A 13,851-nucleotide genomic window follows, 5' to 3' on the forward strand; every position below is an offset into this window, starting at 1 on the left:
TTTGTAGGGCTGTGGGCAGGAGAGGGCAAATGTATTAATGTTTGTAGGGCTGTGGGCCTGACAGGTTAAACTATCTTGAGTATCATTCTTAACCGTATGTGAAAGAATTTTGTAAACTTTAAAATGACATAACACTGTGTGTATGTGTGTGTGCATGTGCACATGTGTGTGTACCTCTCTCTCTATTCCACTCCCATCCCAGTCCCCATTCTGACTTTTCTCTACAAACTTCTCCATGGCCTTAGACAATCATTGACCTCCTTTGGGGCCTTCATTTGGTTACTGGTAAAATCAGGGGTTGAATGCATGACCTCTAAACTCCCTTCTAGCTCTGGGAGTGGAAGATCGAGCTGGCTGGCTAACACCTGGGTATGATCCAGGTGCTCAGAGAATACACCTGCCTCAGGTTGGTGCTGAAGTCCAGGAGGCCGGGAGCCAGGGATCCTCCCAGGTAACAAATGCCAGGTCGAGTTAGGGAGCCAGGCAGGATCCCTTCACTGCTTTGCCCTGTTTATGTTTATGCTTCTTCTCTGCAGATGTCTTGCTCCAGGGCTAATGAGTCTTCAGGTTGTCACTGTGTCAGCAGGGACCAGAGTAAAGAAAATCTAGCTTTGCCAGAAAAGCCAAGACCTTGAGGACACCGGTTGTAACCTTACCTACACCGGGATTACAGCTGGTGTACAAACTCCTTCTTTGTGCTGGATTCCTTTGCTTTGGACAATGGCCAAATCAGAACCAGGCCCAGGATCAGCCCAGCCCAGCTTGCTTTCCCAGGGCCCAGAGGCTCAAGGCAAAAATGCTTCATGTTCTGTATGTCTTTGGTGACTGCAGATTTCAAGGCTTGGCTAAATCAAGCATATAGACATTTCTTAACAGCCCAGAAATTAATGGAGGTTATTTGAGAAGGGTGGAGGCCCAGAATGAGAGAGATCTTACTTTCTTTCCTGTGAGTCACATAGAGGAGAGGGAGCATGTCAAGAAAGATTGCAGAACAGAGCCTTATTGCTGAAGCACTGCTGATACATGGACCAGAATGTGTTACCATTCACAAGTCACTTCACCTCCCTGAGCCTCAGTTTCTTCATCGGTTTCTTCATCTGTAGAGTGAGCGGGTGGGACTGGAGGACCTCCAAGGTTCTTTGTTGTGTGTAACATTTTATAATTGCCCGAGTCTCAGAATGATAAGCCCTGAGAGCAGCAACAGCGTCTTTCAACAGAGCGGATGCAAGTCTCAGAAAAAAAATGCCTGATGAAAATAACAACAGAGGAAAATGACAGCAGCAGATGAATCAGAAACAAGGGAGAAGAGGACTCTGTCTATATGTTCTTATCTTGAAATCATTCATTTATTGTGTATGTGCAGGGAATTCAGGGGTATCTGTAACATGCTGTCCTTGGCAAGATGCTGAAGCTTAAAGGACCATGTGGGAGATACTGAGGGTAGGGGAAGAGTTCTACAGAAGGACCTCCTTAGGCCAGGGATGTCTGCCCTGGGAAGCACTCATAGAGTGGTTAACACAAGCTTTGGCTTCAGCCAGGTTTGTGTCCGCCTCCTGTTCTACCACCTGTGTGTCTTTGAGCAAGTTACTTAAACTGTACGTGCTGTTATTTCCTTAACCATAACATGGGGATCCTGACAGCACCTGTGGGGTAGGGTGGTGGGTATAAATATACAGATAAAGAAGGATTAAATGAGATAAAGTGTATAAAATAGCTTGCACATAGCCTGGTACACAGTCAGCTGACAATAATGGAAGTGGATGTTATTACTTAGGTTTTTACTGTCTCTTGATCTGGGATTATAGGTTCTAAGTAAGTAAAATGAAACTCCTGAAACATATTCTGCTTATATGTGGTAGTCTAGACCTTTTAAAATTCTTTTGCTTCATAGGAAAAAAAAACCCACATAGACTCAGAACACACTTGAGAGTATCTTCCCAAAGTGGTTGGAGGAAGCTAATGGTACCTGGGTCACCGGTGTGCTTCTTAGTGCAGAGTCCTGAGCTCTAATTCTAATCGGAGATAGAACCCAAATTCAGAGTTTCTGAAGGGGGGGCCCAGAAATAAGCACGTTAACCAAATCACTGATAAAGGCTGAGAGCCAGCTCTTTTATTTTTTTTTGAATAAATTTATTTATTTATTTATTTATTTTTGGCTGCGTTGGGTCTTCGTTGCTGCGCCTGGGCTTTCTCTAGTTGAGGCGAGTGGGAGCTACTCTGTTGCGGTGCGCGGACTTCTCATTGCGGCGGCTTCTCTTGTTGCAGAGCCTGGGCTCTAAGCGCACGGGCTTCAGTAGTTGTGGTGCATGGTCTCAATAGTTGTGGCTCGCGGGCTCTAGTGCGCAGGCGCAGTAGTTGTGGCTCATGGGCTTAGTTGCTCCGCGGCATGTGGGATCTTCCCGGACCAGGGCTCAAACCTGTGTCCCCTGCATTGGCAGGCGGATTCCTAACCACTGTGCTACCAGGGAAGTCCCTTTTTTTTTTTTTTCTTTTAGGATGGAACCCGGCCCCCGTGCAGTGTAAGCGCAGAGTCTTTACCACTGGACCGCCAGGAAAGTCCCTGGGAGCCAGCTCTTAAGGAGCATACTGCCTTGCCACCCAACTGACCAGGTCAGTGCTTCTCAAACTTTAAGGTATATAGGAATCTCCTGGCAATCTCGTTCAAATGCAGATTCTGATTTAGTAGGTGCATTAGTTAGTGTTCTTCAGAGAAATGGAAACAATAGGAAAAAATATATAAAATATATATGTTAAAAATCTATATACAAATAAAATAAGGTATTGGCTCATGTGATTATGGAGGCTGAGAAGACCATGACCTGCCATCTGCAAGCTGGAGACCCAGGAAAGCTGGTGGTGTAGTTCAAAGGCCTGAGAGCCACAGAGCCAGAGAGCTAATGGTGTAGATTCCAGTCTGAGTCTGAAGGTCTGAGAACCCGGAACGCCAGGCAGGAGAAGATCGTTGTCCAGCTCAAACAGTCAGGCAGAGAGAAAATTCAACCCTCCTCCGCCTTTTTGTTCTATTCAGGCCCTCAACAGATTGGATGAGGCCCACCTACACTGGGGAGGGCCATCTGCTTTACTCAGCTCACTAATTCAAATGTGAATCTCTCCCGGAAGCACCCTCACAGACACTTCCAGAAATAGTGTTTAACCAGATATCTGGGCATCCCAAGGCCCACTCATCAAATCAACCATCTCAGTAGGTCTGGGGTGGGGCCAGAAATTCTAACAAGTTGCCAGGGGATGTCATGTTGCTGCCCAGTGGACCACACTTTCAGTTGCCAGGTTTTGGAGGCTCCGTCACTGTGATGGTCATGAGTACCGTTCACTAGTACCATTCATTCCCAATCTCCTTCTTTTGTTTTTTTCTATCAGTTACTGTGCCTTTACCACTTGTATCTCCTGGAATATGTGCCAGGCACTTTGCATGTGACTTTTCCTTTCATTTTCATAATGATGAATTATCATCCCATTAAAAAATTTGTATTTATTTATTTATTTATTTGGCTGCACCGGGTCTTAGTTGCGGCACGTGGGATCTTAGCCTGCGGCACGTGAACTCTTATTTGCGGCATGTGGGATCTAGTTCCCTGACCAGGGATCGAACCCGGGTCCCCTGCATTGGGAGCGTGGAGTCTTAGCCACTGGACCACCAGAGAAGTCTCTATCATGCCATTCTTTACGTGAGGAAATGGAGGCCAAAATTACATAGCAAGCATAGGACTTGAACCTATGACCATCTGATCCAAAGCACATATTCTCCCCCATTACACCACCCTGCCTCAGATCTGCCAAAAAGATATTTTAATAATGGCAAACACTTACATGGTATTTACTTTATTCCAGGCAGTACTATCAGTGCTTTAACTACTGTAATACTTACAAAAATTCTATGAGGTAGATATTATCATCAAGAACATCCTCATTTACAGATAAGGATGTTGAGGCACAGAGAACTTGAGTAACTTATCCAGGGTCACACAGCTAATACATGGCAGGACCGGGATTTGAACCCAGGCAGCTGACTCCAGAGTCCAGACTCATATCCACTAGACTTTATTGCCACTAGCAAAGCTCATGCTTGTATCTCTCTAATATGATATATACGTACACATGTTTATATATCATTTATAGACATAATGTAACTGTACTGTCATATATGATTTTTATTTGCTTTTTTAGATTTCAGGGTATTTGCTTCTCTCCTAGCAAGATTCCACTATACAGTTGTTCCCACACAATTGTTGGTTTCTTACCCTAACTGCAGGGACCCAGGTGTTGTATACATCCAGCCCAATGTGATTAAGATTTTCTTTTCAACCTGAAAAAAAAGAAAAAAAAAGAACATTTCTTTTCAAACCTGAAAAAAATTAATTTATTTTATTATTATTATTTTTTGCGGTACGCGGGCCTCTCACCATTGTGGCCTCTCCCGTTGCGGAGCACAGGCTCCGGACGCGCAGGCTCAGCGGCCATGGCTCACGGGCCCAGCCGCTCCGCGGCATGTGGGATCTTCCCGGACCGGGGCACGAACCCGTGTCCCCTGCACCGGCAGGCGGACTCTCAACCACTGCGCCACCAGGGAAGCCCTGATTTATTTTTAACAAGGCTGGAAGGACCCAGCTGCCACGAAGCCCTGGGGCTCTGGGCCTCCTGCTCACTCTCCCTACACCTCTCAGCCCTTCCTTTGTGGGAGGTGATGTTTCTGCTGCAGGCTTGACTGCCCTCCTGCCCCCAACCTGGCACTTCTGGTCTTTGTGTGGAAGTCGTTCTCAAGGCCTGGACTAAAGCGTCTTGTCCCCTAGGCTCCAAGTCTCCTTACCACGCACTCCCTGTGTTCCCAGGTACCCCCAAACCCTGGGTCTTGTGTTCGTTCTGCCAGCCCAATGTGATTTGAAGGTACTGGGCTCCCTGGGAGCTTGACTCAGGACCTAACAGCTGGAAGTGCAGAAGCCCGTGGGCTCCTCCTAAATTTGGGAAAGGGTGGGGACTCTTGAGAGCAATGGCTCTCTTTCTGCTCCCTACACTCTGAAAAATCTGTCACGTGCTACTGTTTCTTTGTAAGTAAACTTTGTTTCCTATCTCAACATACAACACACAATACACACACACACACACACACACACACAAAGAAATATGAACATGCTTACTGTTGCAAGTGCTTGAAGTCAGGAACAAAAAAGGCCTTGCCAAGGCACTCCCTGGTTTGGTACAGGGACAGGTGATTAAGGCAGTGTTTCAGGAGGAACTGAGGTCTGGTGGACAAACATGGAGTTCTAACCACAGCCCAGTTATTAGTCCACAGGAAACAGCCTGTTACTATTGTAAAGATGAAGTGCTACTTTTTTTTTTTTTTTAAAGAACTTTCAAAAAGTCTTCCTTTCCATTCTGATTCAGTTCAAGTCTGTGAGGCAGGAAGGTCTCAGGGCAGCCATGCCTGCAACATTAGCTAATCAGACTCCCAAGAAACATTCCATTCTGCTTAGGAGGGCTTTGGAGAATGGTTTGCTCATGGTGGCTTTTAAAATAAACTGAGGGTTGCCAGGCTGAATGGACTCCCTGCAGGGCCGGTGACCTGGTTCTAGGCTGGTGCCCAGCAGCCTTGCTTCCTGCTGGGATGGTGGACCTCTCATTAAATATGGTTGCCTTGCCTGTTCCCCATCTTGGGGGGATGAAGTGGAAAGTCTTGTACCTTCTGTCACTGCCTATTTTAAAACTGGGGAAACTGAGGCCCAAGAGAGTCATGATAAAAGTAATAACAACAGCCAACACAGAAAACACTTTATATTAAGTTATCTACAAATGTCAAGGGAAGGGGTACCATGACATAGTGGCAAGAAAGGTATGGTTTCAGATTCTGGTTTTGCCCCTCTGAAGCTCTGTGATCTTGTGTAAGTAACTAAGCCTCTCTGAGATGTAGTTTCTTTGTTCGTAAAATATTGATAATGATACCCATTCTATAGGGTTGTAGTAAGGAGCAGAAATAATGGATGTAAAGTACCTAGAGTAGTGCCCGGCACCTAGTTAGTACCTGATCAATGGTCTTTATTATTAGTAGGGATGCAATGCAGGCCAGCCATAAGATAAATAGTGCCTTCCAATCCTGTTTCACAGCAAGAATTACCCAAGGAGCTGGTGAAAAGTACGGATACAGTCCTCTGCAGTCTAAGGAGAGGCATGGGAATGTATATTATAACAAGCCACTGGGTGATTCTTATCTGGCAATTTTGGAACCCATTCAGGTACGCTCCCCTCCAACCTCTTGCTTTGACCCTTTCATTCTCTGCGCACCTGGCCCCATATTCAGTAAAGCTTTAGCTTTTGCTTGAGGGTGGACGTGATTAAAAGGTCAAATATCATTATTTATTATCAGAGAGAATGTGCTCTGAACTTCGCACAGCAGATTTATTCCTGAAAAGCTGTTTGCAAATGGAAGTTGGTGTGTGTTTGTGTATGTGTGTATGTGTGTGTGTGTGTGTAAACAGACATATATTTAACACCTTAGTTTGCTATTCAAAGGAATGCATTCAATTCAGCTAAATAAATATTATATGAGTGATTATTATGTGCTGGGGATACAGTGACAAGTAAAATGCAGGCCTTGTCTTCAAGGGCCTGACTTACAGTCCACTGTGGTTAGGTAAGGTTAGCACAGGGGAGCTACAAGAGCACAGAGGGGGAAGGGTACCCAACTCAGGGTTGGGGCATCAGGGAATTTCTAGGGGAGGTGGCATCTGAGGATCTTCCTGTACACTGGAACATAATCTCAAGTCCTTTTGCCAAGAGAATGACCCTTCCCTAATTTATCCTTGTGGAAAAATGAGCTTTCACGCCATGCTGCCCTGGATTCATTTATACAATCATGCAGCTGCACAAATACCGAGTTCCTGCCATGGGTAAGGCACTGAGTGAGGTGTTGCAGGGCAACCAGGGGGAGAAAGGCCCGATCCCTGCCCTCAGGGAGTTTATACCACACCTACTCAGGATTAATTTATGTCTCATATAGGTCATTAATCCAGTGTGATCTGTTTATGACTGAACAGGTAGTTTATTATTCAGGTTGTAACTCCCTTTACTGAAAATACTGTTTATTCTCTTTCATCACCATGTTGTGGGGAAATCCGGTTCCAACTAACACAACCGTGAGCATATATTTCATCCAGGAGAAAAACCCAAGTGCACGCTGGCGTTCCCAGAGCTATTTGCAGACCTGTCATGAAGCAGTGGAGGCCTGGATGGGTCCTTAGGGTTGGTAGGGTCTGTGAGTATCTGGGGCAACCTGAAGACCCGGTAGCACCAGCAGTAAGTCATGCTTTCTTTGGCTATCACGGATAGGAATGCCTTTCAAACCACCTGTCTCTGCCCCAAGAAGGTGAGGAGTCAGGAGGGAACAGAATTTCTGGTGAATTATGATAATTACACCGTGTTTAAACAAAAGATGGCAGGGTGTTTGAGTGACCAGGTGAGGTTCCCTTACCTTCTGTTCTCTGTGTGTGCAGTCCTGGTAGGAGCTGCTTAGACCCTTTAAGCGAAGATGCGTTCCTGTCTCGTAGACGGGGAACCTGAGGTACAAGAGGTGTCTGGTGGTGGTGCTGGGCACCTGGTGGTTTACAATCTGCTGCACATCGAATCCAGCCCAGACTTATTATTCTGCCTTTCAAAGTCTACTGCCCCCCTCTACCTTCCTGGTGAAATTCAACCCACCCTTCAAAGCCCAGCTCAGGTGTCACCTCCTCCCCTGGTTGGAATTCATCTCTCCCTCCCCAGCACTCCTTGGTTTAGCCCTTTCTCTCATTACTTTTCCTTGGGCAACAGGCTGAGCATCTCAGATTCTCAGTTCCCTCCTGTGTGCACGGGCATAACAGTAACATCTGCAGTAATCTTTAACCCCTTTCAGGTTATGGACTTCTTTGAAAATGTGATGAAATCTTCTGGAAGCGCTACTGCTTACTGAGGCCCACTATGTGTGGTGTCAGGCCGGGTGTTTAGGACTTTTCCGTTCATTATCTCATGTAATGGTCAAGTCTCTCCAGCCAGGTACTACTAGTATTATCCTCACTTCACAGATGAGGAAAGGAGGCCCAGAGAGGTGAAATGCCTCTCCCGAGGTCACACAGCTAGTACTGCTAGCAGAGCCAGGTTTACCATACGGCAGAGCGGGGGTCCTAATCACTGAACCCGCTCCAATGCCCGCTCTCTGCCTCCCTGGTCCGGGGATGGGGGCGGGGAGAATACACTGCACGTCCCCTACAGTTTAGGGGTTCATGCACCTCCACTGCCACTCCAAGCCTTCACCGGCAACCCAGCGAAGGTCAACCAGGCCTTCGCTGGGTTGCCGTCTTAACGCAGGCCTGGCTGTGCCCTCGGCAGGGGTCTCGGTCAACATCTGGTGACCCAAACTCGGGGCCATGGAGCCGGGCCGAGAGGCACGGGCTCGTGGCTCGAGAGCCGCAGAGCCGCGTCCCGGGTGCCGAGTCCCAGGAATGAGGGAGGGCTGGGCGGAGAGGGCGGGCAAGGCGGGGGCGCTTCCTCTGCCCGCCGGAGGGGAGCCGCCCGGGCGCGCGCTGGGAGCGCCGCCGCCCCCTCCCAGCCGCCCGGCCGGCCCGGCGGGGGCGGGGGCTGCAGCGGGAGGGCGGCGATGGGCCGCGGTGCTCGGCAGCCGCTCGGCCGGCCGGGGTGGGAGGAAGCGATGAATATTCAGAGAGGGAGGGGGAGGGAGGGGGCTGAGCGCTCGCCGAGGCTCCCTGCAGCCCCATCCGCATGACGCGCGGAGGAGGCAGCGGGAGTCGCCGGAGCCGCGGGAGCCGCGGGAGCCGGGATCTGGGCGCCGCGCGCGGGGGGTGGGCGCCGCTCGCTCCGCCCTGCGAGGCCCCTGCGCGCCCAGGGACGCGTCCACCCCGCTGCAGCCGCGCCAGGCTCCGCCGTGTGGCCGCCGCCGCCGCCGCTGCTGCCATGTCCCCGGGGAAGCCCGGGGCGGGCGGAGCGGGGACGAGGCGGACCGGCTGGAGGAGGAGGAGGCGGAGGCGGCGGCTGGAGGCGGCGACTAGGGCGCCGGGGCTCGGACGCACGGCGACCCCGCGGCAGCCGCGCCAGCCCCCGCCGGGTGGCCGCCGCCGCCGCCGCTGCTGCCATGTCCCCGGGGAAGCCCGGGGCGGGCGGAGCGGGGACGAGGCGGACCGGCTGGAGGAGGAGGAGGCGGAGGCGGCGGCTGGAGGCGGCGACTAGGGCGCCGGGGCTCGGACGCACGGCGGGGCCCGACTCGCGCGTCCCGGGCACGTTCCAGGGCGCGCGGGGCATGAAGCAGGCGGCGCGGGAGGCGCGGCCGCCTCCGCGCTCGCCCCGGCTCCGCTGGGCGCTGCCGCCGCTGCTGCTGCTGTTGCGCCTGGGCCAGGTGAGCTGGGGGGGCGCGAGGAGGGTGGGGGCGGGACCGGCAGCCCCTGCACCTGCCCGGGTGCGCCCTGCCTGCGGGGATCGGGGGAGGTGGCGGGGGGTCCGCGTCCTCGGGGCCCCCCGCTGCTGGAGGCCGGCCTCGCACGCCGGCGACCGAGCCCTTTCCCCGGCTGCCGCGTACGCGAGGGAGGGTGGTGGGCTTCGGGGTCCCGGGTGCCCGGAGCCTCCCCGTGGCCGGCCCCGCTCGGGCTGCAGGCCGTCTCTGGCCCGGCCCTGACCCGAGCTGGTCACATCTGGCCGGCGCGGGCCCGGCTCGCCAGCCCGAGGCGGCCGGAGGGGGCGTGTTTGCGGAGGGCTCCCGACGCGGAGCCGGGCGGGCCTGGCCGAGCCGCGGCCGACCTCCGACCCGGCCTGCGGGGGCCCGAGGGGCCGGGCCGAAGGGCAGCGGCGGCGGCCGCGGGGAGCCGGGGCAGGGTCGGGCGCCGGGCGCCGGGCAGTGGGAGAGGCGCGGGGCCTCCGGGCAGAGGGCGCTGCTTCTGGGGAAAGTTCCCAGCCTCGGGAGAAGGTGGCCACTCGCAGGCGTGCCTCCGGGCGACGGTCCTCTTCCCGGAGAAGCTGCTTGCCTCCCTGGATGCTTAATTCGTGCTTTGTGGGCGCCGGCTACCCCCCCCCCCCGCCCGCCCTGTTTTCTAGCTTCGCTTTTCAGATAATGCTGTGCCTGCCGTTTTGGTGACGATCTTTCTGAAAGCGCCGTTTCCCCTTCACAGTGTTCCCACGGGGTGAGGCCGGGCAGCTGGGAGATGTCCCCATTTCACAGATAGGGAACTGGGAGGAGAGAAGTGAAAAAGCAGAATCACCCAGCCCTGCGGCGGGGGCTGAGCCAGCGGGTTCGTCCTCACAGCTTTCTAGGAGACTGCTGGGGTCTTGAACTCGCAGTGGAAAGGGCCCTGATGTGCATTTTGTAAAGGAAAAACCTTGCTTCTTTTATACAGACAGCGGCTCTGAGGACATGATGTTTGAAAACCTGGGAAGTGAGTTACTGGCTGCGGATGGAACCTGGCTTCAGGGAAAACTGTTTTTTTTGTTGTTTTTTTTTTCCAGGTCACTTCCTTTCTCTTTCTTTCTTTTAAATTGAAGTGTAGTTCATTTACAAAATTGTATTAGTTTCAGGTGTACAGCAAAGTGATTCGGGTATACATATATATGTATATATCTATATATATACTTTCGATTCTTTTCCACTGTAGGTTATTACAAGGGAAAACTTTTCAAGCACAAATAAAAAGATTGTCTGAGAGCAGAAACATCAGCCTTGGGGCAGCAATGCAGCCCAGCAGGCAGGACAAGAAGGCAGCTGGGGCCTGGGGGCTGCGATAACTCTCAGCACCCAAAGGACGCTCAGGTTGCTAATGTCCCCTCACAGTTTTCCTCGGCAGGCTTTGAACAGGCTCTCCTGGAGGCCTGGAAGGCTCTGTGACCTCCTGCAGAGAATATTGGATTAGGTGTCAGAAGACCAGCTCCAGGGCCAGGTTCAGCTTGGACTTGCTCTTCCGTCTCCTGCATCCTCAGTTAATAGCTTTTGTAGCATGGGACCACCTGCCCCATAGAGTTGTTGGAGGGACTTTCACTGGCCAGTGTCTGAAAGAGCTTTGTAAACATTAAAGTGTGTCCAGATGGGGTTAACATTAAGGTACAGTGTGTGTGGACTGTCTTCCCCCTGACCGTGTAAGGAAATTCACGGGGAATAGTATATGAGATTAAAAAAATATTGCCTCATATGGAAGATCTCTTGTACCGAAGTTAATACTAAAGAAATACTTCATTTATTTTTAGTTTACTTTGGTACATATATATTTTATTATATTTTTTATGGTTTTGCTTGGGCCCTGATGGTTGCTAGCTGTGCTTTGAATCAGCGAAAAGTTTCTTGGGTAAATTTATTTCTTGCCCAATCCTTCCTTGTGTTTCAATAGCATCTTGCCACGCTACACTTGTCCCCTATTCAGATATTTCCTTCCTCTCTAATTTGTCCTGTAGAAACTCAAGAGGGCTCTTTATTTCTCATTTTTGCATACATTATAAAATAGGAAGTCTAAAAGGCTCTCTGAAAAAGCATCTTCATAATCCACATTTGACAGTTTATTTTGATATTGGGTATTTCAGGGAATCAGTGCATTTTTGAACTGGACCAGACTTCAAGATAGCTCAGAGTCCTTTTTCTTTGTTCCTTTGTTTGTTTCTTTTCTTTTTCTTTTTTTTTTTTTTTTTTTTTTTTTTTTTTAAGATAAGGCTGTTGGGGCCCAGGGAAGAAAGACAGTGATTGGGCTGAGGTCACCTGGCAAGACCGTAGAGGAGCTGGGACTGGAACCTGTGTCACTTGCCTGTGCCTCAGATTTTCATGATGCTGTTTTTTTGGCCATGTTTTCTCTTTGTTCTTAATTTTACGATAGGCACAGCCCTGCCTCACTGTGTACTCCTGAAACTGTGGGTGTAAATTGAGTTTTTCAAAGTCGAATCGTATTTGAGATTGAAAGTCATATTTGAGATTTCTGAAGCTTGTACAGTACATATAGGAAATGTGGATGAAGTTATCTGACTGCCTCCCTAACACTTGGTTGGTTTTGTAAGGCTTGGATGGTGTGTGTTTTAAAATGGAATCAACTGTAGCAGCTTAAAAAATGGCCAACTTGTAGAAAAGATGAAGCTCTGTTTGGGCATTAATGATAATGGGTACGGAAGCAAGGAAGCTGAGATGCTGGAAGACTCAATGCTTAGTAGGGCTGGAAAAGCAATTTTTTAACCTGGCTTCTCATTCCCCTTCTCCAAGACAGGAAGGATGGCCAGAGATGATTCCAATATGAGGACTTTGCTGGGTGCAGTGACTTCACCCATTCTTGTAGCATTTTTGCCCACTAATTTTGGTCTGTGTGTATGTTTTAGGCAATGTGACAAAGCAGTTTTTCCCCCTTGCCTCCTTCTTTGGAGAAAAGCAGTCCTGACAGATTCTTTATAAAATCAGCTTGATAGTGGGCTGCTTTAAAATGAAAAAAACAAAACAAAACAAAAAACTGGTGACTGATAGCTGTTTTGTTGGTCTTACAGTGTTTTGGATTTGCTTTTCCTTTGTTTTCTTGTTTCCTGGTGAATAATAGCTGTTTGTGTTTATTGTGTACTGTAGCTAATCCTTAAGCCCTCTTACCTACCTGTTTCATCCAGGGTACAAAAAAAAATATTTTGACTCCCCTTGAAATTGCTTGTTAAATTCTCATAGGGGTGATTTTAAATATTTTTCTATTGCTTCAGAACAACAACGGAAAAACCAAACGATTATGTTTTGTTTGCAGACAATTTAAGAAAACAGAGCAAATTGGTTTATGGTTAGACTGTGACTTTGAGCCGACTTCCAGTTTAGACCCACGGTAAAGATAACCACAGAATACCCAAGGTCTCCTAAGCAGAGAGAATCCTGGCTGCTGAGCGAGCAATTTTGGTCAGCAAAGAGGTTATTTAGCTCCTAAAAGTAATTTTTGCTTGGGGTTGAGGCCCAGGTAGAGTTGCTGAATGACTGTAGCCCTGGGTTTAGCCAGCACATCATCAGCAATTACTTACTTAGTTCATTCACTGCTTGGCCAAGGGAATTATTTTGAGTGTAGGGTAAGAGGCAATTTTCCCTTCTAATAGAATGCTGCTGATAACATTAATTAATAGGTAACTTTGTATATGGCAGGTACGAAGGGTTTTAATGCATTATCTCATTTGACCATTGCAGAAATAACTGAGAGGTGGGTGCTGTTCATGGTCCCATTTTATTTTATTTTATTTTATTTTTTTAAATTTTGGCCACACCACGTGGCTTGTAGGATCTTAGTTCCCTGACCAGGGATCAAACCTGGGCCCCAGCAGTGAAAGCACTGAGTCCTAACCACTGGACCTCCAGGGAATTCCCTGATCCCTTTTTATCCGGGAGAAAACTGAGGTTCAGAACTTACCAAAGATTCATAACTAGCACATGGCAGAGGTGGGTTTGCCGTCTCTGCTGCTCCAGTTTACTGTCCTGTGCTGGAAGAATTCATGTGTTTTACAAAACTCTTCAGTGTGCAACTAAGAGAGGAGGTGACACAAATGAGCCTATCTATGAAACAGAAAGAGACTCACATAGAGAGAAGACTTGTGGTTGCCAAGGGGTGGGGGGTAGGGGAGGGATGGAGTGGGAGTTTGGGGTTAGCAGATGCAAACTATTATATACAGAATGGATAAACAGCAAGGTCTTACTGTATAGCACAGAGAACTATATTCATTATCCTGTGATAAACCATCATGGAAAAGAATTTTAAAAAGAATGTATATATAGGTATAAATGAATCATTTTGCTGTACAGCAGAAATTAACACAACATTGTAAATCAACTATACTTCAATAAAAAAAAAGCGGGGGGGAAGAGATGAGGTGACTGACTTG

General features: G+C 49.2%; 1 protein-coding gene across 1 annotated transcript in view; it reads left to right on the forward strand.

Annotated features, from left to right (window-relative positions):
* The first annotated feature begins 9,298 nt into the window (after positions 1 to 9,298).
* The window catches only part of PTPRJ (protein tyrosine phosphatase receptor type J), a 183,192-nt gene continuing 178,639 nt past the window's right edge, over positions 9,299 to 13,851 (forward strand). The window contains exon 1 of the mRNA XM_055091375.1: positions 9,299 to 9,394. Coding sequence (XP_054947350.1) covers positions 9,299 to 9,394 — 96 coding nt within the window. The remainder of the gene's footprint in view (positions 9,395 to 13,851) is intronic.

Source organism: Physeter macrocephalus, chromosome 16 (genome assembly GCF_002837175.3).
Source record: "Physeter macrocephalus isolate SW-GA chromosome 16, ASM283717v5, whole genome shotgun sequence".
NCBI classification, from domain to species: Eukaryota; Metazoa; Chordata; class Mammalia; order Artiodactyla; family Physeteridae; genus Physeter; species Physeter macrocephalus.